Source organism: Cucumis melo, chromosome 2 (genome assembly GCF_025177605.1).
Source record: "Cucumis melo cultivar AY chromosome 2, USDA_Cmelo_AY_1.0, whole genome shotgun sequence".
NCBI lineage: Eukaryota > Viridiplantae > Streptophyta > Magnoliopsida > Cucurbitales > Cucurbitaceae > Cucumis > Cucumis melo.
Window position 1 is genome coordinate 3,378,441 of NC_066858.1, and position 25,970 is coordinate 3,404,410.

Below are 25,970 nucleotides of genomic sequence, written 5' to 3' on the forward strand. Positions count from 1 at the left end.
AACATTATTTTAAACTTGACGTTAAGATAGATTTTTGAAACCAAAATAAAAGTAAAAAAGGAGAATGGAAAAAAGAGAAAGAAATATAGTTTTGGTTAATTGCAAAATCACCCCTCCATTTATGTGTTTTTGTGTTTTCTTCCCCTTATTTCTTCTTCTCAACCACACACATAGAAAGAGAAATAAAAATTAGATCTTAAAAATGCTTTACTTCTTCTTCTCCAATGGCGTCCGATAGTTCCAACTCCAATTCTCGCCATTTCTCTTGGTTCATCAAATCTTGCTTCCCTAACCCTAACGATTCCTCCGCCGCTGCCGTCCCTATCGCCTCCAAATCCTGCTTCCAAAACACTAATAATACCGCCACCACTCCTCCCCACGCCGCCGTCGCCGCCGCTTCCGCCATCTCTGCTCTCCCGGACGACCTTCTTTTGGAGTGCCTTTCCAGAGTTTCCTCCACTTCTCTTCCTTCCGTCTCCCTCGTTTGCCGTCAATGGGCTCGGCTTCTCCTCTCTACTACGTTCGTCGATCTCCGCCGTTTTCGAGGTCAATTGGAGGATACTGTTTATGCTGTTTCCGCTACTAACTATGGTCTATTTGCAGCTAGTTTCAACTTCCGAGACGGCGGTTTGTGGAAGGTTGCGCTGTTTAAAGCGAAGGAGAGTTTGTTTCTTAGTAATTTCTATGGATTGTTGTCTCACGCTCGTCTCTCTGCTATTGGACCTAGAATTTACCTAATTGGCCGAAATGCGATGTTTCTGTATGATACTTGGTCTGGAATGGTCACAGCTAGATCTGCGATGAATTTCTCCAGGAAGAAATTCGCCAATGCGGTGATTTCTGGTAGAATCTACGTCGCTGGCGGTGCTCCAACGACGACAGCGGTTGAGATGTACGATCCTGAGACGGACTCATGGCAAGTCGTTGCTCAATCGGCTAGAAGACGGTATGGTTGTATCGGAGCCGCTGTCGACGGCGTGTTCTACGTAATTGGAGGATTGAAGATCGGAGGAGGAGCTTCAGGTGGTTCGGAGGCTCATATCTACGCGAGCTCCATGGATATGTACGATGTGGAGGCGCGTACGTGGTTGAGAAGCCGCGCCGTACCGGGCGGAGGCTGTGTGGTGGCAGCGTGTGCAGCAGCTGGACATATCTACATCCTCGCTAGCCACGCCGTGGAGCTTTCGTTCTGGAAATTCGACGGTAGAAGAAAATGCCCTAACAACACCAACCAAACCTCAACCAAAACCGCCGGATTCGGCGAATGGTACCGAATAAGAAGTCCACCGTTGCCACCGCAGTTCCGGTTGGATAGTACGGTGAGATTCAGTTGCATCGGAATGGGAGAGACAGTGGTACTGATTCAAGTCGCGGGTTGCATCGACGATTTACTCCGTCGAAGTGGAAGAAGTGCGAGAGGATTGAAGGAAGGTTTGGTATTGATTTACGAAACGAAGAGCGGAGAGTGGAGAAGAGGGGCGGAGATGCCGGAAGTTATGCAACGCGCCGCGTGCGTGTGTGTAGAGTGTTGATGACGCGCCCGTCGGCAAGAGGTGAAATGTAAAAGAGATTAAAAAATAGGGGACGCGTGGAGTTCACGAAAAGCGAGTAAGGACTCGAAATCCAATTGGTTTGATTTGTCAATTATTTATTTAGAAACAAAAGGGTTAAAAATTCAACATTTATTTGCATGGGGTTCTCAACTCTTTTTTATTTTTTTAATAATCTCTTTTTTCTTTAAAAATTAAAAAAAAAAAAAACAAAACAAAACAAAATAACAAATAACAAAAACAACAAAGGAAAAAGAAATTTGGAGTTTTGGATTTTTTTGGAAGCCTCCAGGTCCTGAATTTACTGACATAATATTATTATTTTTTATTTATTTTTTTGTAATTTTGTAGTTTTGGATTTTTCTTTATTTTAGATTATATTTTTTCATTCAATCCTAACAGAGTGAATATTTAAATTATAGGGAAGTTTTTAATTTACCCAACTTTAACGTTTGTATTAATTTAAATTTTGAATTTCGTACGTATATATCAATTCACATCATCACATCTATCTTCATATTTAACTCTTTTAATTAAAATTCTAAATTACACTTTGCATATCTAAATTTAGAGGTTCTATTGATAAAACATCATTGAGCTAAAACCACTAAATTGATACACATATAAGAATTTTTTTTAAATAAGTTAAAATGTTTATTGTTGATATTATATCACTAAATATTTATATTTTATTTTTCATAATTTTTTATGATAAAATGAAAATACCGATCTACCATTTATGTTGATACGAACTCATAAAGATGTGATAGTATCAATGAATACTTCAAGATATCAATAAAAATGTGATGATGTAAAAGTTGAAAGTTTAAATAAGAGTGGAAATAAATTATATATGGTTGACTTTCTTGAAAGTTTTCAAGATCTCATATAGGAAAGGGAAGTTTAAATTCTAATTTTGTCACTAAAGTTTCATTTTGAATTGTTTAATTTTATTTATAAATTTTGAGATATATAAACATAATGGGCCTTTTCTTATATTATAATTATTTTCTTATCATCCATTTAGTTTCAATAAAATTTAAGTTTAAAAATCTAAAATTAAAATTTATCATTCAATTTGAATCAACAAATTAAAGTTTCTAACTACAACAATTGTTTAAGAGTAGAGAAATTCAAATCATTAGACTTTGTAGCTCTATAAACTAAATTTATATAGATTGGATTATTAACATATTTTGACCATTTCTTAATAAAAAAAAATTAAGTTTATTAACTCCTTGTTACTTACTTATGTAATCACTTTCCACTATTATTTGAAAAAAATCAAGCTAAATTTTAGAAACTATAAAAATGTTTTTATTTTTAAAATTTAAATATAAACATAGTAAGAAAACTAAAAAAAAAACATAAATTACAAAAAAAAATATTAATTTAACTTTTTTAGGAAATTTCGTTGGAAATGAAAAAATTGACAATAGCAAAATTATAGGTAAACCAGTTTTTAAAGAAGAATTGTTATGAATAACCGTAGTTATAAAATTTAGCAATTTTTCAAATAGAAAATTTTACAAAAATTTGCTATATTTTTTAAATAGTTTTAATATTTTGCTATTTTTGAAAATTATCATTTTTTAATTTCTACATTACGGTTTTTTATTATATATAAAAGACTATTTTTTATATTTTTTTTTTTGCTATATTTTGTTATTTTTTAAAATACTTTTTTTTTAATCTTAGTATTACTATCTTTTATTATATTTAAAAGACCATTTTTTATATTTTACAATTTTGCTGTTAGATATGAAAACTAGCTTCTAATTTACCTTTTCTTTTATATACTTTTGAATTTTATAAATAAATTAAAAAAAAAGGTTAAAAATTGGAAAGGGGAAATTATAGAAAGATGAATTGATTTTAATAAGGTTTTTAATCTGTCACATAAGAAGAAATGAGAAATTGTCTCTCATTCCTTCTTTGCCCCCAAACCCTAAACCTTCATTATTTCTTTTCTTTTTTTTCCTTTGCTTTTTTGTTTAAACAAATTGGTGGTTGGCCACCAACTAGATGTTAGGGTTCAACCTATTTAGTTTAGGTCTCCCATTATAATATTTGGTATCTTTACCTATTAACATTCATATCTATATTTAATTGTAATACTATTATTTCAAATCATTTTACACCTTAATCATATATTATTGTAATCATACAAAAATAGTCAAACATAACATAGATGTAACAAACTATTATAGTCCGTCAAACATTAGAAAAGAAAAACATACACACGAACACAATTTATTGTAACCTATGAGATTGCTATTACTAATTACACTAACCAACCCAACATTTTATTGTTACAAATTAGAGTTCTGGTTGGTAACTATTTATTTATTTTTCAAAAAAAGTTTAAACCTTTTCTTTTTTTCATGTCTTCAATTGATTTGTATCTTTCTATCTAAATGATTGAATTTTTAGCCAAAGTTTAAATTTCAAAAACAGCTTTTTAAAACACACACATATATATATTGATTTGACTTTTTGAAATCATGGTAAAAGGTACATCAAAATGAGAAAAAAAAAAAGTTGAAAGTGAGAGAAGTGTCTATCTATTTAATTGGGAAATCCGTGAAAATGACAAATATAAGAATAGAAAATAGAAAAATAACAAACTGTTATTTTTTTTTATTTATGGCAAAACTAACAGTTATTTTTTTTTATTTACGGCAAAACTAACTGTTTTAAATATTTTTCCACTTTTTTTGCCCTTATCCCGATTTTTAGCTTCAAATTAATCAAAAAATAACTTCAAATATTTAATGTTTTATCCAAAGTATTATAGATTCAAAATTATATAATGCAATAAGTAATTATTATGATAAAAAATAAGAAATTAACGAAAAAGAGTTTCAAATATTAATTCTTTCCTTTTTGGAATTATAGATTCAAAGGTGGATCTCACCCTAAAATCATGACAAAGATAATGCAATAATTAATTATTAACAAAAACATTAAAAAATTAACGAAAAATAATTTAAAATATTCAAATTTTAAAGCAGCTAGATACCGATTATTCGGGGCAAATATAATGCAAATAATTATATTTGGTAAATTAGTTAAGTTTAGATTCAAAATTCAACCCTTCCCTACAATAGACAATGCAAATATTAATTATCTAGTATAAAAATGCGGAATTTAGGGAAATGAAATTAAAAGATTCGACGGAAGCAATGCATGGAAGATCATATTGACAATCAACTGGAACGCTGATGGCCGCAGAAACGAAAATTTGAACAAAGAACGGAGGAAAGGATATTGTTTTCGAAATTTTAACATCTTTATTGTCTAAATTACTTTCGAAAAATAATTAATCTTGCCTTTCCGAGATTAGTTATAAGATTATGCCATGTACATCTTCTTCCTTTGCCCTAGTCTACCGTATCTTCTTAATACCAACCGCTACATCAAATAAATCAATACTTCCCTAAAATCATGGCAAATATAATGAAAATAATTATTTTTGGTAAATTAGTTAAGTTTAAATTCAAAATTCAACCCCTCCCTAAAATTTAAATTCAAAATTCAACCCCTCCCTAAAATCATCTCAAAATTCAACCCCTCCCTAAAATCATCTCAAAATTCAACCCCTCCCTAAAATCATCTCAAAATTCAACCTCCCACTCTCATTATTTTTTATTTTCTAAATTATTTACCAAAAAAATACACATAATAAGTTTACATTATCTTAATTTTAACATTTTTATTTTTTTTAAATTATTTATGAAAAATCATTAATTTTGCATTCCTAACATTTGATTCCTAAGATTCTGCCATGTCGATGTATTTGTTGAGATAAAAAAAAAAAAAAAACAAACAAACAAAATATCACATCACACATCACGAATACAATGTATTTGTAAACAATAATTCTTAACTAAATAAAAAAAATATTATATTGTTTGAACAATCCCTAAAGATATGCCATTAATTTTAGCATCCTCTAATTATTAAGATACGAAATAAGTGTATTAATTTTAGATTCTTAAGTTGAATTCCTAAAATTATGCCAAATATAATGTACAATTCATTAATTTTTTAGATAATTTATTGAGTGTTAAAGTTATTTAAGTTTAGAAAGGAAAAGAAAAAATAATAATAATAAAAAGATATAAATTTTATAATATTATAATATAATATAATATATATAATATGAATTATATTATTATTATTATTATTATATTTTTTTTAAAACCCTAAATTCATCATCATCTTCTTCATCTCAGTCGCAGTCCCCCCACTCTCTTCTTCTTCTTCGAAATCACACAGCCGTCGCCACCCCTGCCTCTCGTCTCTCCATCGCGATCTCCGGCGACAATCTCCCTCCGTCCATTGAAGCCGCCACTGTCACCTTAGTTATTCGTCAAGCTTCTGTTCATCGTTAGCCCAAGCCGCCACATACCGAGCCGCTCTCCTTTTCGTCAGCCATCTCCTCTACGTCGCGACTTCCGAATCTGAAGCGAGTGGATTGTGTCTGCTCCAATCGGTGTTTGTCCACGAAGCTCCAACCGCCATTGTCGCATCTCCACGAACCCACCGCCACCGTCACGATCTCCCATTCGCATTTAGTTTGTTGCACCATCCGTCCTTCTCCATATCACGCTGTCGCACTAGGACGTGCTCTCCTCACCGTTGAAGAAGCCTCCATCCTCGAGCAATCATGTCCCAAGTATGGGTGCCTAGTTTGTATTAATTATAGAATATTTGTGGATGTGAGTGCATAATTTGTATTAATTATAGGGTATTTGTGGATTGTGTTACAAAAGTATTTAGAAATCACATTTGTCAATTAGTAGGGACATTTAAGACATTGTTCTTCCATTTATTATTTAAAAATTTTCTGTTTTGCTATTTTATCAATTTAAAAATAAAATTATCATTTATCCAAATAAACCTCTAATTTTACCATTCTTCATCTCAACCTCACTTAATTTTCAAAAATAAGAACAGAAAAGAAAGTGGTTACACCGAAAGAGACCATAGACTTTGTAAATGCTTGATCTTTTAAAATTTTGCAAATGTAGAATTTTTTTTTCTAATAGATCGATTATTTATTAAATTTTGAATTTATCAACTACCTATTGCACACTAAATTCGAGGATTTACTGTATCCAAAAATTAAAATTTTAGGTGTCGCTGAACAGTTTCAAGAGTGAGATTAAACTTGAAATTTAATTTACAAGTTTCATAATTTCATTGAAACTTTTCTCATTAAATTTGAAAATAAGTTTTAAAATAACATTGATTTGACATTCTATCAAAGAAAATGAAATTTCAGTGTGATTTAACAATTAGTTTGATGGATTTTAACATTCCAACCAATAATTTTTTGTACTAATTTGGTAATATTGCGATTAATTCATCAAATTATCAACTACAATAACTAAAGAACAATTAGTAGGATAGTAGGAAAAAAAAGTTATAGATCATATATATATATATATATATATATATATATATGACACACATACATACATATATACATATATACATGTACACATAATTCTAATAGGAGTAAGAATGATAGATCCATCAACTCCAACCGACCGATACTCACGCCTACACTTTAACCTCCAATTTTAGTTCTTCAAAACTTTTCATAAATCTTAAATTTAGACTCTACTACTAATTTGCCATTTATTTTGATAGAGTTAGAACAATCTATTACCATTTTTAATATAAATTTAGGAATCAAAGTCATTATGTTTATAAACCAATCTTCATAAAAATTTAGATTCGAGGGACAATTTAAAATTTACCGAAACTACGAAAATTGAAATTGAATATTTAAAAGTATAAAACCAAAATCGAACAAAATATCTAAACACCGAAAATCGAGGAGAAAATCATAGCAGAAGAAAAATTAAGCATTGAAAAGTGGAAAATTCTTTGACCCAAAATTTCCCATTACATCGACGAAATTAATAATCAGAATTTAATGAACTTTAAGTCGTAGTCAAAAACCAAATGAAAAGATTCCTACTAATGAACATATGCAAAAAAAAAAAAAGAAGAAGAAGAAAAGAGCCCTCATTCCAAAACAAACATATGCAAAGTGAATAATAATAATAATTAGTAATATGATTTATAGGTAAAGAAAATTGTTGAGTTTTATGGGTTACTAATTATAGTTGGTATGCAAGCCACGTCATCATTATTTATGAAGTTTGATTCTATTATTATTGCAAAGTTATGTCTATGACTTTAATGTTGGATGACTATAAATATACATCTCTTTCTTCTCTCTCTTATCCACAAATCTAATTAAAAGATCCAACTAAACTACTAATAAATATGCACTTTTTTCACTTCACTAACATTTTTTCATTTAAAATCTTCATAAAGTGTCTTTCAAATTTAATTTCTTTAGATTCCAAAATTGCCCTTACAAGATATATAATATAAACATACAAAGAAGACAAGTCTTGAATTCAAGTCTCCAACCGTCAATTTGTACTTAAAAGAAAATTGTCTTGGAAGAATATTAGTCACCAAGGACAATATTATTTGCTAAATACCAAGTTAAATACTTCTTTTAGTTCCTCCATCAACATTTTGGACCTATGGTTAGGTTAGACTATTATTTTGGTTCTTAAATTTAATCCCTTAAAAACAGTTCTAACTCATGTATGGTTAAATAATAATAACTTTCATGCGAGAAATATAACATGTCATATTCTATAACATTTATGGTAAAACTGCTAATGTATAACTAAGTTTTTCGTTAAAAAATCAGCAAGACTAAATTTAAGATTTGTTGAAAGTGTAGTGACCAAACTTCAAATATAAGGACTAGTGGTATTTTAACCCTTTTTTTAGAAACCGAACTTTCACTTAAAAACATGAAAGAATAAAGGAAACCAAAGGATAATTAGAGGAAAGGTCTTAATCCAAAAGAAAGAAACAAAATTGATAACTAAAAAAAAAACCAGTTGATGTACGTTAAGTATCAAGCCTCACTCCCTTCAAGGTCCGAGTAATTGAGCAGCTTGCATTTACCTCAACTAAGTAGTTAGCATGAACTGAACTCGTTGCTTCTAAGTCCATCATCAACTAAAGGTCTTTTGACTACTAAGTCAAAAGTTAAATTAAATTAAAACTTATGGACAACTTGAGTCCTTTTTTAAGGTCAATAATTAATCCACATTTTAAAACCAATTTAATAGTAAAAAATAAAACATAAAAAACATAACATAACAGATCTATAATTCAAGAAAAAGAAAAAGAAAAGAAGAAATGTTTCTCTACAAATAATTCAAAACTACAAAATGAATATGTAGGGTCCACAAAAAGGAAAGAAGAAAAAAGGGCAATCAGATGCCATCAAAATCACTCTCCACCCGTAAAGTACTATATGACCAAATTAATTCCCAACGGATGTATAACTCAAGGTTTTGTCTATTGGCCAAATAAGATTAAAATCTGATTCTACTACAATTTGAAAAGCACACGCAGGCAAAAAGATAAAAAAAAAAAAATTGAACTAACCAAACTGTGCTTCTCGTGACAATGAAATTGCCTATCGTCTTCGCATTCCACGTCCACGCCCACGGAATGCAGCCCCACCACGTCTTCCACCCATGGCACTGGCTGCAGCTTCCCCCTGTGCACTCTCGGACTGGTACGATAAAAGGTCGGAGGGGAAGAAAGATTAATAACAATGACATATAACTGAGCATAAAAGCAATTGCAGAACAGAGTTAATCAAATAACCTTGGGATTCTTCACAGTTTCGTCAACACTTAGTATGAGACAAGCTGCCTCTGTAGCAGCATTAATAGCATTTATCTGCAAAACAAAGAATTTGGTGTGATGGAAGGTATAAAGATCAGATTCAATGTGCTTTCAACGGAGCATTCAGTGCATGCTTTCAACGGAGCATTCAGTGCATGCTTGTGACAAAAGTAATGTTAACCATTTCATAATCACTCCCAAGTTACAAGTCAAAGCAATCAGATACCTTCACAACAGCAGGTTCCCATACAAAGTTTGCAAATGAATCGGCAACTCCACCAGTGTTGATGTCCACCCCAAACGGTGCACCCTCACCTATTTGAGAACCTCAACATGTCAATATACAAGCATATGAAAACTGATGTAGCATAGTAAATCCAAGGACAGACGAACTACATTTGAGTCAAATAAAAGCAAAATGAAAAAAATGAATCGCTTCAACGCCCAATTTAATTAAATTTGACCATGTACCAAGTGAGTAAAAGGATGTTAAGAGAAAGCATCACTGAGATGGAAATATGCAAGGGTCCTAGTTAGAGTTATATGGGGTTATTAATATAGTATACGTAGGTTTAGTATAAGGGGCATTTAGAATTTGGATAGTAGGTTGGTAGGGTTTTTTAGGTATAAATAGTAGGAGAGCGGTTGGGTAGAGGTGTGAAGAATTTTGTAAGGGATTAAAGGAAATTTGGGAGAGTCTAGCCCACTTGAAAGACTAGGGTTACTTTGTTACTTGTTCTTGTGGTATTCTAGAATATATTTCATATATTTTCATATTTGATCATTTTTTAACTGTTCTTGATTTCATCCTTTGTTCTTGAGATTTCTTGCTAGGAGGGACCGACCCTAACAAAATCCTACCTGAAGGATGAGCATGCTTTTGTCGCAATTTGTTGAGCACATCAGTAGCATCGAACCCAGCATTGTCACACAGTTGTCTGGGGATAACCTGCAGGACACCACGGTAAGACAGCCAAGTAATGCATCCCTCGAGAACTATGAACAGACCAAGACACTCCTACTACAGTAGCATTAAGAAGAGAGACATTGCCCACGTTATTGTGAATTATCATTCCGCAGGGATAAGCTGATGATGTTCAAGAACGAGTAGTGAACAATTATATCACTAACAATAATAGTCTGCAGGTAAGATAATGTCAAAAATAATGTTTACTAATTTTATCAGCCAATTGCTTCAGCCGTTCGACCATTAAAATGACCAATAATAAGGTAGAACACCCAGGAAAATTTCAGTTGCATTTACTTTCAAAAAATCTTCAAATTTAACTCCAAAAGGTATTCCTTTTTTTTATAACTAAAAAAAAAAAGAGGAGCGGCACAAATTAACTACAAAAAATGACACCTATCCAACAAAATTGAGACCATGATCATAATTACAAAAGAGTCCATTAACAGACGCCCACACCTCTTCACTGGATCTCTCAACCTCTCTAAGTGGAAACACGTTAAGGCATCAAAACCCAAGAGTAGCAAAAAAAAATGTCTCCATTGGCATTAAAGTAATCAACAACGGGTCTAGTCCCCTCTTTTAGTATCTTTCTTGATGAAAGTCACTTCTTGACACCCCCCCCCCCCCAAAAAAAAAAAATAAAGAAATTATTCAACATGAGATACTATGCTTCCATCATAGTAATAAATATAAGTAAACTTGAAGTTTGGCATTCCATGAGGTAAGGATGGATAATATTCCTCTCCACGTAAAAAGTAATTAGCTAAATCATCTGATTACGAACTCAAGTAAAAGAAAAAAAAAAGCAAAAGCACAGATCTACCTCAAGAGCTTTGGCATATGAGTTGATAAAAAGTTGAGACTTGCCAGCTATTGTGCGTGCATGTTGCCTCAAATATCGACTGATCTCCATCTGCCACAAAGTGATTGAGTAGAAAAAATTAAGGGTGCATCTAAATCAAAGACAAATGGTCAAATTAAGTTCTTACTGAAGTTGTAAACATACATCTATTGCTCCGCCACCAGCAACAACAGTAGAATTTTTCAGTGCTCTTCTTACAATCATGATTGCATCGTGCAAGCTACGCTCTGCTTCTTCAATAAACTAAATGATAAAAGGAGTATGTCGAAATCAGAATAATTGAGACACAAAGTAATATATTCAATTTCCTGTGTCAACAAAACTGGTACCTGATCGGCTCCGCCTCGAAGGACTATGGTGGCTGTTCTACCTGATGGGCAGCCACTGAATATATTATATCTTTCATTACCAACTTGCTTTTCCTCAAAAACCTCACATGTCCCAAGAACCTTTAAGCCAACAAAGTAAAATAATGTCACACGGTCATTATGAAAGACAAAGGAAAATCAAGCACATAAGTTCCAAAACAATTACATAAAATTACTTAACCAAAAAAAAAATCCACCTCATCAATAACGTTGTTAACAGATGTCTGTATAGTTCCACCAGTTGCAGCAGCAACCCTTTGTAGATCTTCCTCGGCCACACGGCCAGCACAGAAAATATCTCGGTCTGCAAAATACTGTTAAAAAGCAGACCGTTGATATGGATTTAGAGGCAACTTTACTCAATGAGTGGTGATAATATTTGTTAATATTTCAATATGAATTACTTGCTTCTCAATATACACTGTCTAGAATCCTATCAACTTCCAAGAATACTGGAGATGCAATCATTGTAAGAAAAGACCAATAACCTGTGTGCCAAGATCACCAATAGCCAAACGTGAAAGAACCACCTTGGCTCCACTCTCTACACATTTGTCTAATTTTTCATAAATAATATTCCATTCTGCATCAACAATGGACTGATACTGTGACGGATCGGAGAGCCTACAAAAGAAATTCCTTGAAGTTTAGTGCAGTTGTAATAGAAAGGGGGTGAGTTCTGTAAACTGAATACTACCGTATCTCTGCATTTTCTTTCTCTGATTTCAATTCCAATTCAATATTTAGCAAGAGAATTTTTGGATTTGAGAACTTCTTAGGCTGCTGTTCAAAACCTGCATAAGAAAATGTCTTCTTGAAGGCAACACCGTTTACCAAGAAGGAGTCACGCATGGTCCCTCCAGGAACCTGGACAAGGCACATCAAAGTTCCAACAGCACTTAATCATTTAGTAACATACCAGCCTTTTATCAAAATCATGTCAAAGTAAACTGAACAAAAGAATTATTATCAAACACCAAAATTTGTGTACATAACTAAAAATACTTTGGAAAAGAAATTTGATTAGGAAGGTTTCAACATCAACACACTATTTAAGTGCAGATAATGGACAGGATCGCATTAAGAAATGAGTCAAAAGCTGATATCTACCACACAACCTTGTGCTTGAAAATCAATACAGCTGAAGAAAACACGCTTTCTATTACACATTGTTAATACTCAAGGTCTTGAGCACCTTTTCTTCACACTGCCTCAAAATTCACAGAAGGCAGTTTAACAACACAGTATACTTATAAAATAAAAATAATAATAATAAAAAAAAGTATCATAGAAGAAATACGATATATATCAGTATCATATATTAATCAATCCTTATCCAACATGATCTTTCAAATATGTCAATTTAGCTAAGCATCTTCAGTTCAGAAAAGTCCAAACACATATTTATTTTATTTCCATCTGAAAAGTGCTATCTGCACCCTTGGAGCAAAATAATGAAGAATGTAAAAGTTAAGTGTACAAACCTTCTTTATGCCAATCATATTTAGCCTATCTTCATTGCCAATAGCAATAACAGAATCAACAACCATTGATGCAAAGAAATCCTTCTCTCCGCCAATGAGCTTAGATGAAAGTGTTGTTGCAGCACATTTAGCCAACAAGCTTTTCTTTTCCTCCAAGCTCTTCCCCTCTATACTGATTGCCAACTCTTTTACTTTCTCAATTGCCTACCAAACCCCAGTCAGGAGAGTTAGGATCAACATTCAACCCATAAACGTAACAGAAACAAAATTTAACATCACATACCAAATGGCTTGCAGTCCTATAGCTCCGTATTAAATTTTGAGAGTGAACTCCATCCTCTATAAAAGGCTTGGCCTCCTTCAAAAACTCAGCAGCGAGAAGAACAACAGTTGTTGTCCCATCACCAACCTGGAACACAATATTAATAGTTACATGGACATTCCCGTCAATGAGATTATAAATAAAGTATCTTGTTTTCATTTTTCCTTTTACTTCTCCTTTTTGTTTCTAGGGAGGGCCATCAGAGCAATTAGGAAAACTGGACCCAACAAATAAAACAGTAGGAGCAAATGAGGAATAACAGCCCAAATATCTCTTTAAGGTTCAAAATATATCACTGTTTATTCAAGCATTACATGACTTTGAGCGAGTGCGATAGGAAACAAAACATTTACTTCAGCTAATTAATTCCAATATGCCACTCGAGGTACATGAAAACAATTAAGCATACAAAAGCCAATGCCTTTGTTTCTTGAATGGAAGTATGTGATGCAACTCGCAAAACCTTTACAGAAAATCTTGATTTCACACTAGAGATCAGAAGGATTGAGAATGCTAGTTTAGAGTTGAATAGTAAACAATGGATTGTAAGCTCCCAAAACCTGCTTTACTTGCCTGCTGCAATGGAGAATAAAAGAAATGAACACCCAACTACTTTTGAACTTTATGGGGTTTTTTTCTTTTTTCTTTTTCTAAGCAACAAAAACGATAGTTAGATCGCTAAAAGCCTCATACTGTCTCATTTTCAGCACCCTAACTGAAAACTGCTGAAAAATATATAAGTTCCGGAAAGAGCATATCTCGGGCTTGAATTGATTTGCAACACATCAATCCAAATTGAGCAAAGTAAGTACCAAGTAAAGCTAACTACATAACCAAGAAACTAACTATCCTAACAAACACAAAGTCGTGAATCGAACACAACAGCTCCAACTCCAGAATCAAAAACTGCGAGAAAGAAGAAGAAACAAACCAGTGTTACAATACCTCGGAGTCCTGCGACTTAGCGATATCCACAAGGATCTTAGCAGCAGGATGAACAATATCAAGAAGCTTCATAATAGTAGCGCCATCATTAGAAATGGTGACATTACCCTTATCGTCATGGATGAGTTTGTCCATACCTCTAGGTCCCAAGGTGGTACGCACCACATCGGCCACTGCTGTGCAGGCATTGATGTTGCTTACCAACTGCGCCTTGCCTTGGGAAGTATCCGTTCCCTCTTTTAGGAGTATGATCTGTGGTTGCTGTACATTTTCACCCAAAAACAGAGAGAGTCGGATATGGTGAAGGAAATGGGGGGCAAAAAAAGTACAAATCTTGTATGAGAAGGAAAGAAAGAAGATGAGATTGTGAGTGCTTACCAGCATGGCTGCCATTGTTGAAGACGTGGAGATGGGAGTAGAAGGGAAGTGAAGAAGGTGGAAGTGTTTGTTTGTGCTGTTGGTCTCTAGGGTTTTGTGGAGAGTTGGAGAAGAAGCACTTTGTGCGTTAAGCTTTCTAACTTCAAAGAAGTTATTTTTCTTTTTTTCGTTTTTTTCTTTTTAGGTTAAAATTAGCTTTACAAGTTTTAGTATGAAGATGGTTTTAATAAAAAATATTATTTTTTTTTAAATAACGCTATAAATAAATATTATATATATATATATATATATATATATATATTATTTTCGAATAGATAGCAAAATAACAAGCAAAGTACAAACTACTATTTGTATTAATCTTGGTTTTTCACGTATAGATTGTGATGCTTGGTTTTATTTGTAAATTTTTTATAATTTTTTCGTTAAATAATTTTCCAACTTCTTTTATATAAATTATAGCAAAATAAATTAAACCTTTTATAGTTCATTTAAGTTTTTTCTTTTTTTTTTTTTGTTATATTTGTAGATAGGTTCATTTTTTATATATATAACGATTTTCTTCGTCACTACGTCTAAAAAAATCAAATCAATTCTTAACCATGTATTTAACTATTTGTAAACCATTTTTAAAAATACAGAAGAAATGGACTTAATTTTCCAAATTCATTAAACAAAATGATTACAAAAGTTTAAACTTTTAATTTTATATCCATCAATATCTCTTTTATATTTATATTTGGTGTCAATTTCTTTTAATGGACTCATTATGCAATTTTGTTGAACTTAAAAGGACTAATTAAATCCTAATTGAGTTTTAGTGCACAAGGTGTTGTTTGGTTGCTCCTATCTCTCTCTTTTTCTCATTCTCCTTGTGGAGTAATCTATGGTGAGGCTTTTCATTTATTGAACTTTCCCAATGTGGTGGGCTTATTTTATGTCCCTTGAACGTTATAACATAGTTATTTATACTTTGACTCATTTTGTTTTAAATAATCCTTCTTCATTTTGTTAGATAGGTAATTTTTCGAATTTGCTTTTCAAGTATGTCTGAATTAAGTTAGGTGTTTAATTTTAATGATACGATGTTTCTTTCAAAAAAAAATTATAAAATACTCTAACTTTCAAAACTTTGTTAATACCCTAAACTTAAAATACCAAAACAAAAGGTTTTTTTTTTAAAAAAAACATATTTTACCACTAGTTTTTTACACAAACCATTAGTTTTTTTAGTTATTGTCTAGAAGTATAACTGCAAGCATATTAACTCACATTCAACTACTATTATTTAAGTTTTGAGACCATTTGATGGTTCAATTATTCCTATTTATTTTCAGTAGAATTTGTGAGATTCGTATCTAAATTAAGAGATTAAATTTTGGTTAAGTATGAAAAATAGGTGTTTTGGATGAAAGAATGTGGAGAGAAGTTAATTTTTTACATTGAAGCAAGACTACGCAAGAAGAGGTTGGTTGGCAATTGAGTTAGTTTGCAAGAAGGATTATGCGATAAGACTTTTGAAGGTTAAGTGTTACTGTTAGTATGTGATTAAGGTTCTTCACGAATTGATAGACTAGGCGAGATGGAGTAAGGAAGTTTCCTGGAAATTTCCTAAGTTTACTTAATAGACCATGTGTAGGAGTTTAAGCTAAACATGTTTAAGTTAAACATAAGATTCATACGTGTACCACTAAGGGTAGGAGTTGGCGAGTTATTGAGGATTTAAGGATGACTAAGTTGATTTAAGACTAGTATAAATATGGGTCTTCAATCAGACTATTAAAGATTGATTTTCTGAAAGTTTGAAGAGAAAAACTAAGTGTTGAACTACTGCTGATGTGATTACGTGAGAAAAGGAAGAAGACAAGTATTTGGAGTATGAGTTTCCAAGTTTGTTAGTGTGTTTCTTTCAAAGTGTTTTTAACATAAAAGATTTCTTTAAAAGTTATTCTGATTTGAAATAATGATTTCAATAGTAGTGTTTCCAAAGAGATTTGAATAAAAGTTTATGTTATGTTTAAAGAATGATACGTGTGTTTAAATGTTCTATGAAATGGTGTTTAAACCATTAGTTTTCTTCCTATCGATGAGTTAACTATTATGTGCACAAAAAGAGTAAAGGCAGCCATGTATAAAAAGTGTACATGGTGAAATAAGGCAGGACAATGCATAAAAGATGTGTATTGTGCTTCGACCTGAGCAACAAGAAACGAGTCAGGATATTCTCTGATGTTGGTGATGAGAAGGTCATCTCAATAGTCTAAACGAGAGATGATGAATCTTTGCGTAGAGAATGATTCAGATTCTTGGCAAAAAGAATGGTTGTAGACTAATGTGTGCTTATGTGAAATGCATGTTATTGCGATTTGATTTGTTGTTTATGTAAACGATATGTTTAAGCAATTTGATGGGAATAGTGATGCTTACGAAAGGTATTTCATGAAAATGATTTCTTAAAATCTCACTAAGTCTTTTGACTTATGTTTTAAAGTTTTACCTTTCAGGAGTCAGCCGTTCAAACTAAAGTAAGGTAATGGTGAAAAGCTTGCTATGCGAGAAGAGCTGCCAGACGTTTAGCTTTAAAGTTTAAGTATTGTAATCACCTAACTTAAATAATAAAAGTTTGAGTTTGGTTACTTCTGGTCGTGTTAAATTTGTATATTGCTTAAGGTTTACTTTTAAGTTACAAGTTAAGTCAAGGAAAAGTTACTAAGCGATTAATCAAAGCTTAAGGACCTCAAGCTGAGTTTTTTTGGCGTTTAACACGTTAAAGATATTCTAAGTCCTGTCGTGTCTCGCATGACGAGTTAGGTTGCATGTGAGGTGGAGTGTGACAGAACCTATGTATGCCTCGATTGATTTTGATAGTTTTAGAGATTACAAAATGAAAGCAGGGGGAGAGTGTTAAAAGAAGATAATAATGATAAAGAAGTGTTAGGTCATGGATGAAGGTAATAATAATGATAAAGGAGAGAAAATAGGAGATGGAGATTAAATGTGGTGCAGATAAACATATTTCACTTATAAAGTTAGTGATAAGATTTTTTTTTTCACATTATTATTTCAATAGTTAATATATCAATAGATTTTTTTAAGGTTCAATGGCATTTTATTTAAATGAGTTGCTTACCGATTTTGTCTCTATATAAATTGTAATGGTATTATTTAAGTTAATGTAACGACCCAACTCCTTATGCTGAATCGAAGTCATTACTAAATATAGAACAAGTGGTTTAAGTCTAAAAATTTTATTAAAAGCATACGGTTCAAGAAATTCATTTATAAAAACATAAACAAGGTAGTCATGCAAAAATGTAAAAACGTTCTGAAGTCCTACTCGGGCCCTATCTACATAAAAGATAGTGAAAAATAAAAAGTACTCAAACTCAAATGCTAAAATCTGAAATAAGAAATAAGCGGAAGCGGTAGTCCCTATGGCCCTCCTCGGTCTCACTTCGGGTCGCTCGCCAGCTTGCCCTTGCCTTTGCCTCGTCCTCTACCTGAAAACATAAAGTGGAGAGAATGAGTATAAAAATACTCAGTAAGGGACCCACTACTAGTCCCACTAGGTGCCTGTTAACTTCCTGTTAGAGTCCTGATAACTGGTACCCAATCTCTGGCACGTTCCCGAACACGTGCAATCATGCGCTCCCGTAGGAACGTAACTCTGGTCTTCGGTGCCCGGGGACACCTAGGACAGTCGGGATGCGAGGACCCCGTCGAGTCACTCGAGTCATGTCTATATCATGCTAGACTGGCGTCCCGTCGGACCACACAGTCCTCAATAGGTGGTGATCCCGAAGGACACCCATGCAGGTACGACTCTAACAGAATCAAGCTAACAGGTACCCTAATTTGCAGTATACATACACATGGCATCAGCATATAACATGTCACATAAATCATTTCTACACTCTCCGCCCCGACATTCGTCGTAACCATAATAAATCTTGCCACGCATAACAGGCTATAGCACAACTATATCGTCATTTGCATCATACTAACATTTATTTCAGGCATCATACTGTCAAACTCTCAATATGCAACATAGGGCATACACAGTCTCATACTTCAAACATGAAACTAGTAGTAGAATCTCTTACCTGGAGATCTACTTGTCGAGTCCTAACCGCGAGGCAGTACGCTTTCCAAGCGACGAAGTCCTAACTGTTTAATAAGTCAAAATTCGTAAACAGGTCGCCAACGACCAACGGTTCGAGACTCAATTGAATTTAACTTACCCTAGAAGGAGGTTGCAGTGCTCGAGCCCCTACTGAAGGAAATCCCGCGCTGCAGTAATTTCTTGGTCCAAGACGTCCCAAAATATAGGTGGATGGAGCCAATTTAGTCCTGGCGGCTCGGCTGGAAGAAGACAGGACCGGCTCGGCTTGGGCAGACGCGGCTCGGCTCGGTACAGGGATTTCGCGTGCGGCTCGGCTTGCAACAGGGGGAGACGCGGCTCGGCTTGCAACAGGGAGACGCGGCTCGGCTACACAAAAGCGCGCGGCGCGGCTTCACACGCGGGCGCGGCTTCACACGCGGGCGCGGCTCACGCACGGGTGCACGCGGGCGCGGGTCGGGTTTCCGGAGGGTGGCGCGCGTCGGTTCGGGTCGCGGGGCGGGTCTTCGGTCGGACCTTTGCGCGCGAGGCTTCGGCTTCCGGATCTCGGGTGGCGCGGCGGCTGCTGGTGGTCCGGCTACCGCGGCTTCGCTCGGCGACGGCTAAGACTGGCGTTTCGGCTGCGCTTGCGTCGGATCGGAGCGGCGCGCCTCGGCTGGCTGACGGGTTGGCTGCGGACGCACGGAGGCGGCTTCGACTCGGCTTCGGCGTCCGACGGGCGCTCGGCTGCGCAGATCGGCTTGGACGATCTCCCGGCGCGGCTGGAAACTCGGCGACGGCTCGGTCGCGATTGCGGCTCGGCTGCGCTGCTGAACAGAGAAGGATGCTTGGCGGCTCGGGTTCGCGGCGGCGGCGGCGGCGGCGGCGGCGGCGGCGTGCGGCGGCTAGGGTTTCAAAAGGAAAATTTTTTTTTTTTTTTTTTCTCCCTTTTTCTTTCTTTGAAAATTTTCCTCTTCCTCTTTACGCACGAGTCCCAAGGCCTCTTTTTAAAAGAAATAAAAATAATAAAAATAATAAAAGAATCTTTAAAACCCTCTTTCCTCTCTCCTCCAATAACCACTTTTGACCCTTTCCAAGGCCATTTATTTGTTAAGCCAATAATTTATTTCACCCCCCTAACTTCATAATTAAACCATAAAAACTTTAGTTTAATACCAATAATAAACACACTTAGGATTAATATTATTAGTGGTCCAAAATAACAAAGGAAACCGAAAATGTTGGGCGTTACAATCTTCCCTCCAAAAAAAAAAACTTTCGTCCTCGAAAGTTCTAATCCTCGAACAGCTCGGGGTGCTGGGCTCTCATATCCTCTTCTTTCTCCCACGTTGCCTCTTCCACTCCATGGTTTTGCCAAAGGATTTTAACCAGTGGGATTTCTCGACTGCGAAGCTTCTTGACCTCCCTTGCCAGGACCTCGACAGGCTGCTCCTCGTAGCTCAGGTTCTCGCTAACCTGCAGTGGCTCGAAGTCCACCACATGTGTTGGGTCTGCGACATATTTCCTCAGCATGGAGATATGGAATACGTCGTGCACTGCAGCAAACGATGGGGGTAGCGCCAAGCGGTAAGCCACGGGGCCAATCCGCTCCAATATCTCGAACGGCCCTACGAAGCGTGGGCTCAGCTTCCCCTTCTTCGCGAACCTCAGAACACCCTTCATAGGCACTACCTTCAGAAAGACCATATCTCCCACTTTAAACTCGAGGTCCTTACGTCGTACATCAGCGTAACTCTTCTGTCTGCTCTGGGCTGTCAGCATACGAGCTCGGATCTTCTGTATGGCTGCGTTGGTCGTCTGTACTAACTCGGGGCCTAGCATCCTCTGCTCTCCAACCTCGCCCCAGCAGACAGGGGATCTACAGCACTTGCCATACAGAGCCTCGAACGGTGCCATACCGATAGTAGCCTGGTAGCTGTTGTTATAGGCAAACTCCATCAGATGCAGATGGGAGTCCCAACTTCCTGAAAACTCTAGTACGCAGGCTCGCAGCATGTCTTCTAAAATCTGGTTCAATCTCTCTGTCTGACCATCAGTCTGAGGGTGGAATGCCGTGCTGAAGTCCAACCTTGTACCTAATGCAAGTTGAAGTCCTTTCCAGAACTTCGATGTGAAACGGGCGTCTCTGTCTGAAATGATGGATACGGGTACTCCATGTAGTCTCACAATCTCTGTCATATATAGCTGCCCCCACTTACTGGCAGTGTAAGTGGATTTCCCTGGCACGAAATGGGCCGACTTCGTGAGTCTGTCGACCACGACCCAGATCACCGTGTAGCCCCTTAGGGTCTTGGGCAGTCCCGTAATAAAATCCATCGACACACTCTCCCACTTCCACCCTGGCACACTCAAGGGTTGCAACAACCCTGCTGGATGCTGCCTAGGTGCCTTCACCTGCTGGCACACCAAGCATCTACTGACAAAGTCTGCCACATCCCTCTTCGTGCCCCTCCACCAATAGACACTCCTTAAGTCCTGGTACATCTTCGTACTCCCAGGGTGCATGGTAAACGGGGAACTGTGAGCCTCAGTCAAAAGCTCCGTCTTAACTGCGCTGTCTTCCGGCACACAGAGGCGTCCTTCAAACATAAGGCCATCGTCAGAGGATATGGAGAAGCCTTCACCTTGCTCTGTCTCTACCACGCGACGCTTCTCTGCCAGATAAGGATCATTCAGCTGAGCAGCAATGATCTTTTGCCTCAAGGTTGGCTGGACTGTCAACTGAGCCAACTGTGCGGTAACCTCACCTACTGAGACTGCAATCTCTGCCCTCTCAAAGTCCCTGAGTAAGGGGGTCTGCTTGGTGATTAGCGCTGCTGAATGTGCAACTTTCCTACTTAGCGCATCAGCCACTACATTCGCTTTACCTGGGTGGTATAGGATCTCGCAGTCGTAGTCTTTCACCAACTCAAGCCACCTCCTCTGCCTCATGTTCAACTCCTTCTGGGTGAAGAAGTACTTCAGGCTCTTATGATCGGTGTAAATCTGAATCTTCTCACCGTACAGATAGTGCCTCCATATCTTCAGTGCAAAGACTACAGCTGCCAACTCCAAGTCATGGGTAGGGTAGTTCTGCTCATGGATCTTCAACTGGCGGGAGGCATAAGCAACTACCTTACCCTGCTGCATCAGGACACAACCTAGTCCCTTCTTGGAGGCGTCACTATAGATTACAAAGTTTCCCGAACCATCGGGCACTGTCAGGACCGGTGCAGTCACTAGCTTCTGTTTGAGCTCCTGAAAGCTCCTCTCGCAAGCTGGGCTCCAGACAAAAGGGGTTCCCTTCTTGGTCAACTGGGTCAACGGGCTGGCTATACGTGAGAAGTCTTCCACGAACCTCCTGTAGTAACCTGCCAAGCCCAGAAAACTTCGAATTTCACTAACCGTGGACGGTCGGGTCCAGTTGGTCACCGCTTCAATCTTTGCGGGATCTACTGAAACTCCCTCACTGGAAACCACGTGGCCAAGAAACGTCACCTTCCTTAACCAGAATTCACACTTGGAGAACTTGGCATACAACTTGTTGGCTCGAAGGGTCTCCAGAACTTGGTGTAAGTGCTCCTCGTGCTCAGCCTCAGTTTTTGAGTAAATGAGGATGTCGTCAATGAAGACTATGACGAACGAGTCTAGAAACTCCTTAAACACCCTGTTCATCAGATCCATGAATACTGCAGGAGCGTTAGTCAAGCCGAAAGACATCACAACGAATTCGTAATGTCCGTACCTCGATCGAAAGGCCGTCTTGGGGATGTCACCGTCCCTAATCCTCAACTGGTGATAGCCTGATCGCAGGTCGATCTTGGAGAAGACGGTGGCTCCCTGCAACTGATCGAACAGGTCATCAATCCTGGGCAAGGGGTAGCGGTTTTTGACTGTCACCTTGTTCAGCTCTCGGTAGTCAATACAAAGGCGCATTGACCCATCCTTCTTCTTCACGAACAATACTGGGGCTCCCCAAGGCGACACACTGGGCCGGATGAAGCCTTTGTCCAGCAACTCCTGTAACTGGACCTTCAACTCCTTTAGTTCGGCTGGAGCCATTCTGTAAGGGGCCCTCGAGATTGGGGCAGTGCCCGGCTCTAACTCGATAGCGAAGTCTACTTCTCTGGGAGGCGGAAGTCCTGGAAGTTCGTCTGGAAAAACATCGGGGTACTCTCTTACCACTGGTTCGGAGGATAGGGAAACTTCCGGCTCTCTCACATCCACTACGCTTGCCAAAATACCCCAAGTACCCTGGCTGAGTAGTTTACTAGCCTTCATGGCTGAGATGACCTTGGGTATACATACCATGCCTGCCCCCCTGAATTTGAAACTAGCCTCGGAGGGAGGGTTGAAGACAACTTCCTTGCCATAACAGTCTATATTTGCATGGTTGGCTGATAGCCAATCCATGCCTAGTATCACATCAAAATCCTGCATGTCTAACACTAGCAAGGTCACGTCTAACATACGATTCGCTATCTCTACCCGACATGCCTTTATTTGTTCTTTGGATAACAGGACCTCCCCAGATGGAGTAGAGACCGACAAAACACTACCCAAAGGCTCTACCTCTAAACCCACATGCTGAACGAAAACGGAGGATATAAACGAGTGGGATGACCCAGAGTCAAATAGCACAAAAGCATAGTGCCCCAAAATTGGGAGCGTACCTGTCACCACAGTGCCAGCTCGCTCGGCCTCCTGCCGGGTAGTGGCGAAAACTCTCCCCTGCTGGGCCGCAGAAGGCTGGGGCGGTGTCGCCTCAAAGGGTTTCCGAGGACACATATCAGCAGTGTGCCCCGGCTGTCTGCACCTGAAGCAGACTCCACTCCCAGCCAAGCAACGACCTCCGTGGACTCTCCCGCAGGTAGTACAAGCAGGTAGCTCTCTCAGAGTCCTCCCGGCTGCTGCAAGCTCCCGTCGGTGTCTCTGGAAGACACCTCCTGACCTCAGTGTTCGCTGCGGTGCTACGTCAGGCTGCGTCTCAACCTTTCTCTTCTGTCCCAAGGCTGACCCTCTGCCGGCAGCCTTAGACGCATCGGCTCTCTCAGGCAGGCTCAAATCCAGTGCTATACGTAGTGCATCAGCATGCGTGGCTGGGCGGAGGGCTCTGACAATGCCCTGAAGGTCTAGCCTGAGTCCTCTAACGAATTTCTCCGTCCTGGCAGCCTCGTCCCTTACCATATCGGGAGCAAAGCGGGACAACATATCGAACTCGGCGTCGTACTGCTCCACCGTCATGTCGCCTTGCTCCAAGTTTAGGAACTCTTGCAGCTTGGCGTGCTTCACATTGGCGGAGAAAAACTTAGCATAGAAGTTCTCCTTGAACTGCTCCCATGTTATTTTGCTTACATCGCCCCCTAGCATTCTCTCCGCGGTCTCCCACCAGGCGGTGCCCCTGTCCTCCAAGAAGAAGACTGCACACTGCACCTTCTGGTCTTCTGGGCACTTCATGTACCGGAAAATGGTCTCTATGGACGTCAACCACATTTGGGCCTTTGTGGGGTTGTCCATGGATCCGTCAAAGGTCTTGGGATTATACTTCCTGAAATCCCGTAAGTGTTTCGCCTCGGCCGACAGTTGAACTGGTACTGGTTGAGCTTCCTCAGGGGCTGGAGGAGCGACGGCCTGAGCCTGAACAGGGGCGGCCTGGGCCTGAGCAGGGGCGGCCTCGGCCTGAACAGGGGCGGCCTGGTTCTGCTGGGCGGCAAGGAAAGGCGCCAAAGCGGCTTGCAGCATGTCCTGATAACGCTGCTCCATTGCGGCGAGATCCGCCTGGGTGACCGGTGCGTTTGGGTCGACTGCCGGTGCAACAGGTGGCGCCTCCGGCTGGCCACGACCGGCTCCTCTGTCTCCCCTACCACCTCCTCGGCGTGTACCTCTACGTGGCGGCATTCTCCCTAAAATTCACCAACAAACTTTTCGCCACAAGAACTTAACACCCTATATCTAGGTCTTAGACTATTCAGGCAAAATTGTAATCTTAACATTAGCAAGGCTTCAGACATACCTGGCGAGTGCCGAAGGACCGTATAGCCATAGGGTGAAGTAAAACCAAACAAAATGACTTACATCGTAGGTCAGTCTACAGAACCTAAAACACTGTGCTCTGATACCAACTGTAACGACCCAACTCCTTATGCTGAATCGAAGTCATTACTAAATATAGAACAAGTGGTTTAAGTCTAAAAATTTTATTAAAAGCATACGGTTCAAGAAATTCATTTATAAAAACATAAACAAGGTAGTCATGCAAAAATGTAAAAACGTTCTGAAGTCCTACTCGGGCCCTATCTACATAAAAGATAGTGAAAAATAAAAAGTACTCAAACTCAAATGCTAAAATCTGAAATAAGAAATAAGCGGAAGCGGTAGTCCCTATGGCCCTCCTCGGTCTCACTTCGGGTCGCTCGCCAGCTTGCCCTTGCCTTTGCCTCGTCCTCTACCTGAAAACATAAAGTGGAGAGAATGAGTATAAAAATACTCAGTAAGGGACCCACTACTAGTCCCACTAGGTGCCTGTTAACTTCCTGTTAGAGTCCTGATAACTGGTACCCAATCTCTGGCACGTTCCCGAACACGTGCAATCATGCGCTCCCGTAGGAACGTAACTCTGGTCTTCGGTGCCCGGGGACACCTAGGACAGTCGGGATGCGAGGACCCCGTCGAGTCACTCGAGTCATGTCTATATCATGCTAGACTGGCGTCCCGTCGGACCACACAGTCCTCAATAGGTGGTGATCCCGAAGGACACCCATGCAGGTACGACTCTAACAGAATCAAGCTAACAGGTACCCTAATTTGCAGTATACATACACATGGCATCAGCATATAACATGTCACATAAATCATTTCTACACTCTCCGCCCCGACATTCGTCGTAACCATAATAAATCTTGCCACGCATAACAGGCTATAGCACAACTATATCGTCATTTGCATCATACTAACATTTATTTCAGGCATCATACTGTCAAACTCTCAATATGCAACATAGGGCATACACAGTCTCATACTTCAAACATGAAACTAGTAGTAGAATCTCTTACCTGGAGATCTACTTGTCGAGTCCTAACCGCGAGGCAGTACGCTTTCCAAGCGACGAAGTCCTAACTGTTTAATAAGTCAAAATTCGTAAACAGGTCGCCAACGACCAACGGTTCGAGACTCAATTGAATTTAACTTACCCTAGAAGGAGGTTGCAGTGCTCGAGCCCCTACTGAAGGAAATCCCGCGCTGCAGTAAT

At 38.1% G+C, this 25,970-nt stretch overlaps 2 protein-coding genes and 1 long non-coding RNA gene across 3 annotated transcripts; 1 reads left to right on the forward strand and 2 right to left on the reverse strand.

The window, feature by feature from the left end:
• Positions 1–85: 85 nt before the first annotated feature.
• On the forward strand, positions 86–1,685 carry LOC103492456 (F-box/kelch-repeat protein At5g26960). Its single transcript, XM_008452847.3, has one exon. It carries the CDS (start codon positions 225–227, stop codon positions 1,530–1,532), a length of 1,308 nt encoding a protein of 435 aa, XP_008451069.1. The 5' UTR covers positions 86–224; the 3' UTR covers positions 1,533–1,685.
• A 7,066-nt stretch (positions 1,686–8,751) lies between these two features.
• On the reverse strand, positions 8,752–14,828 carry LOC103492457 (T-complex protein 1 subunit eta). The gene is made up of 14 exons (XM_008452848.3): positions 14,626–14,828; positions 14,248–14,508; positions 13,264–13,389; positions 12,981–13,184; positions 12,194–12,363; positions 11,985–12,120; positions 11,694–11,810; positions 11,458–11,577; positions 11,273–11,371; positions 11,090–11,179; positions 10,158–10,245; positions 9,523–9,611; positions 9,276–9,350; positions 8,752–9,180 (listed from the first exon to the last, which is right to left on the reverse strand). Exons 1-14 carry the CDS (start codon positions 14,638–14,640, stop codon positions 9,082–9,084), a joined length of 1,689 nt encoding a protein of 562 aa, XP_008451070.2. The 5' UTR covers positions 14,641–14,828; the 3' UTR covers positions 8,752–9,081.
• A 3,041-nt stretch (positions 14,829–17,869) lies between these two features.
• On the reverse strand, positions 17,870–19,341 carry LOC127148193 (uncharacterized). Its single transcript, XR_007818998.1, has 3 exons — positions 18,864–19,341; positions 18,726–18,789; positions 17,870–18,122 (listed from the first exon to the last, which is right to left on the reverse strand). It is a non-coding gene; the product is annotated as an uncharacterized LOC127148193 (long non-coding RNA).
• Positions 19,342–25,970: the final 6,629 nt, after the last annotated feature.

Bases quoted from the DNA above. Each gene is read 5' to 3' on its own strand.
- LOC103492456 (XM_008452847.3), top strand. From the start codon at position 225: ATGGCGTCCGATAGTTCCAACTCCAATTCTCGCCATTTCTCTTGGTTC.
- LOC103492457 (XM_008452848.3), bottom strand. The intron at 12,121-12,193 runs GTAGTATTCAGT...TTTCTTTTGTAG, and splicing joins AAAGAAAATGCAGAGATACG to GCTCTCCGATCCGTCACAGT. The intron at 11,578-11,693 runs GTGGATTTTTTT...GTTGGCTTAAAG, and splicing joins TTAACAACGTTATTGATGAG to GTTCTTGGGACATGTGAGGT.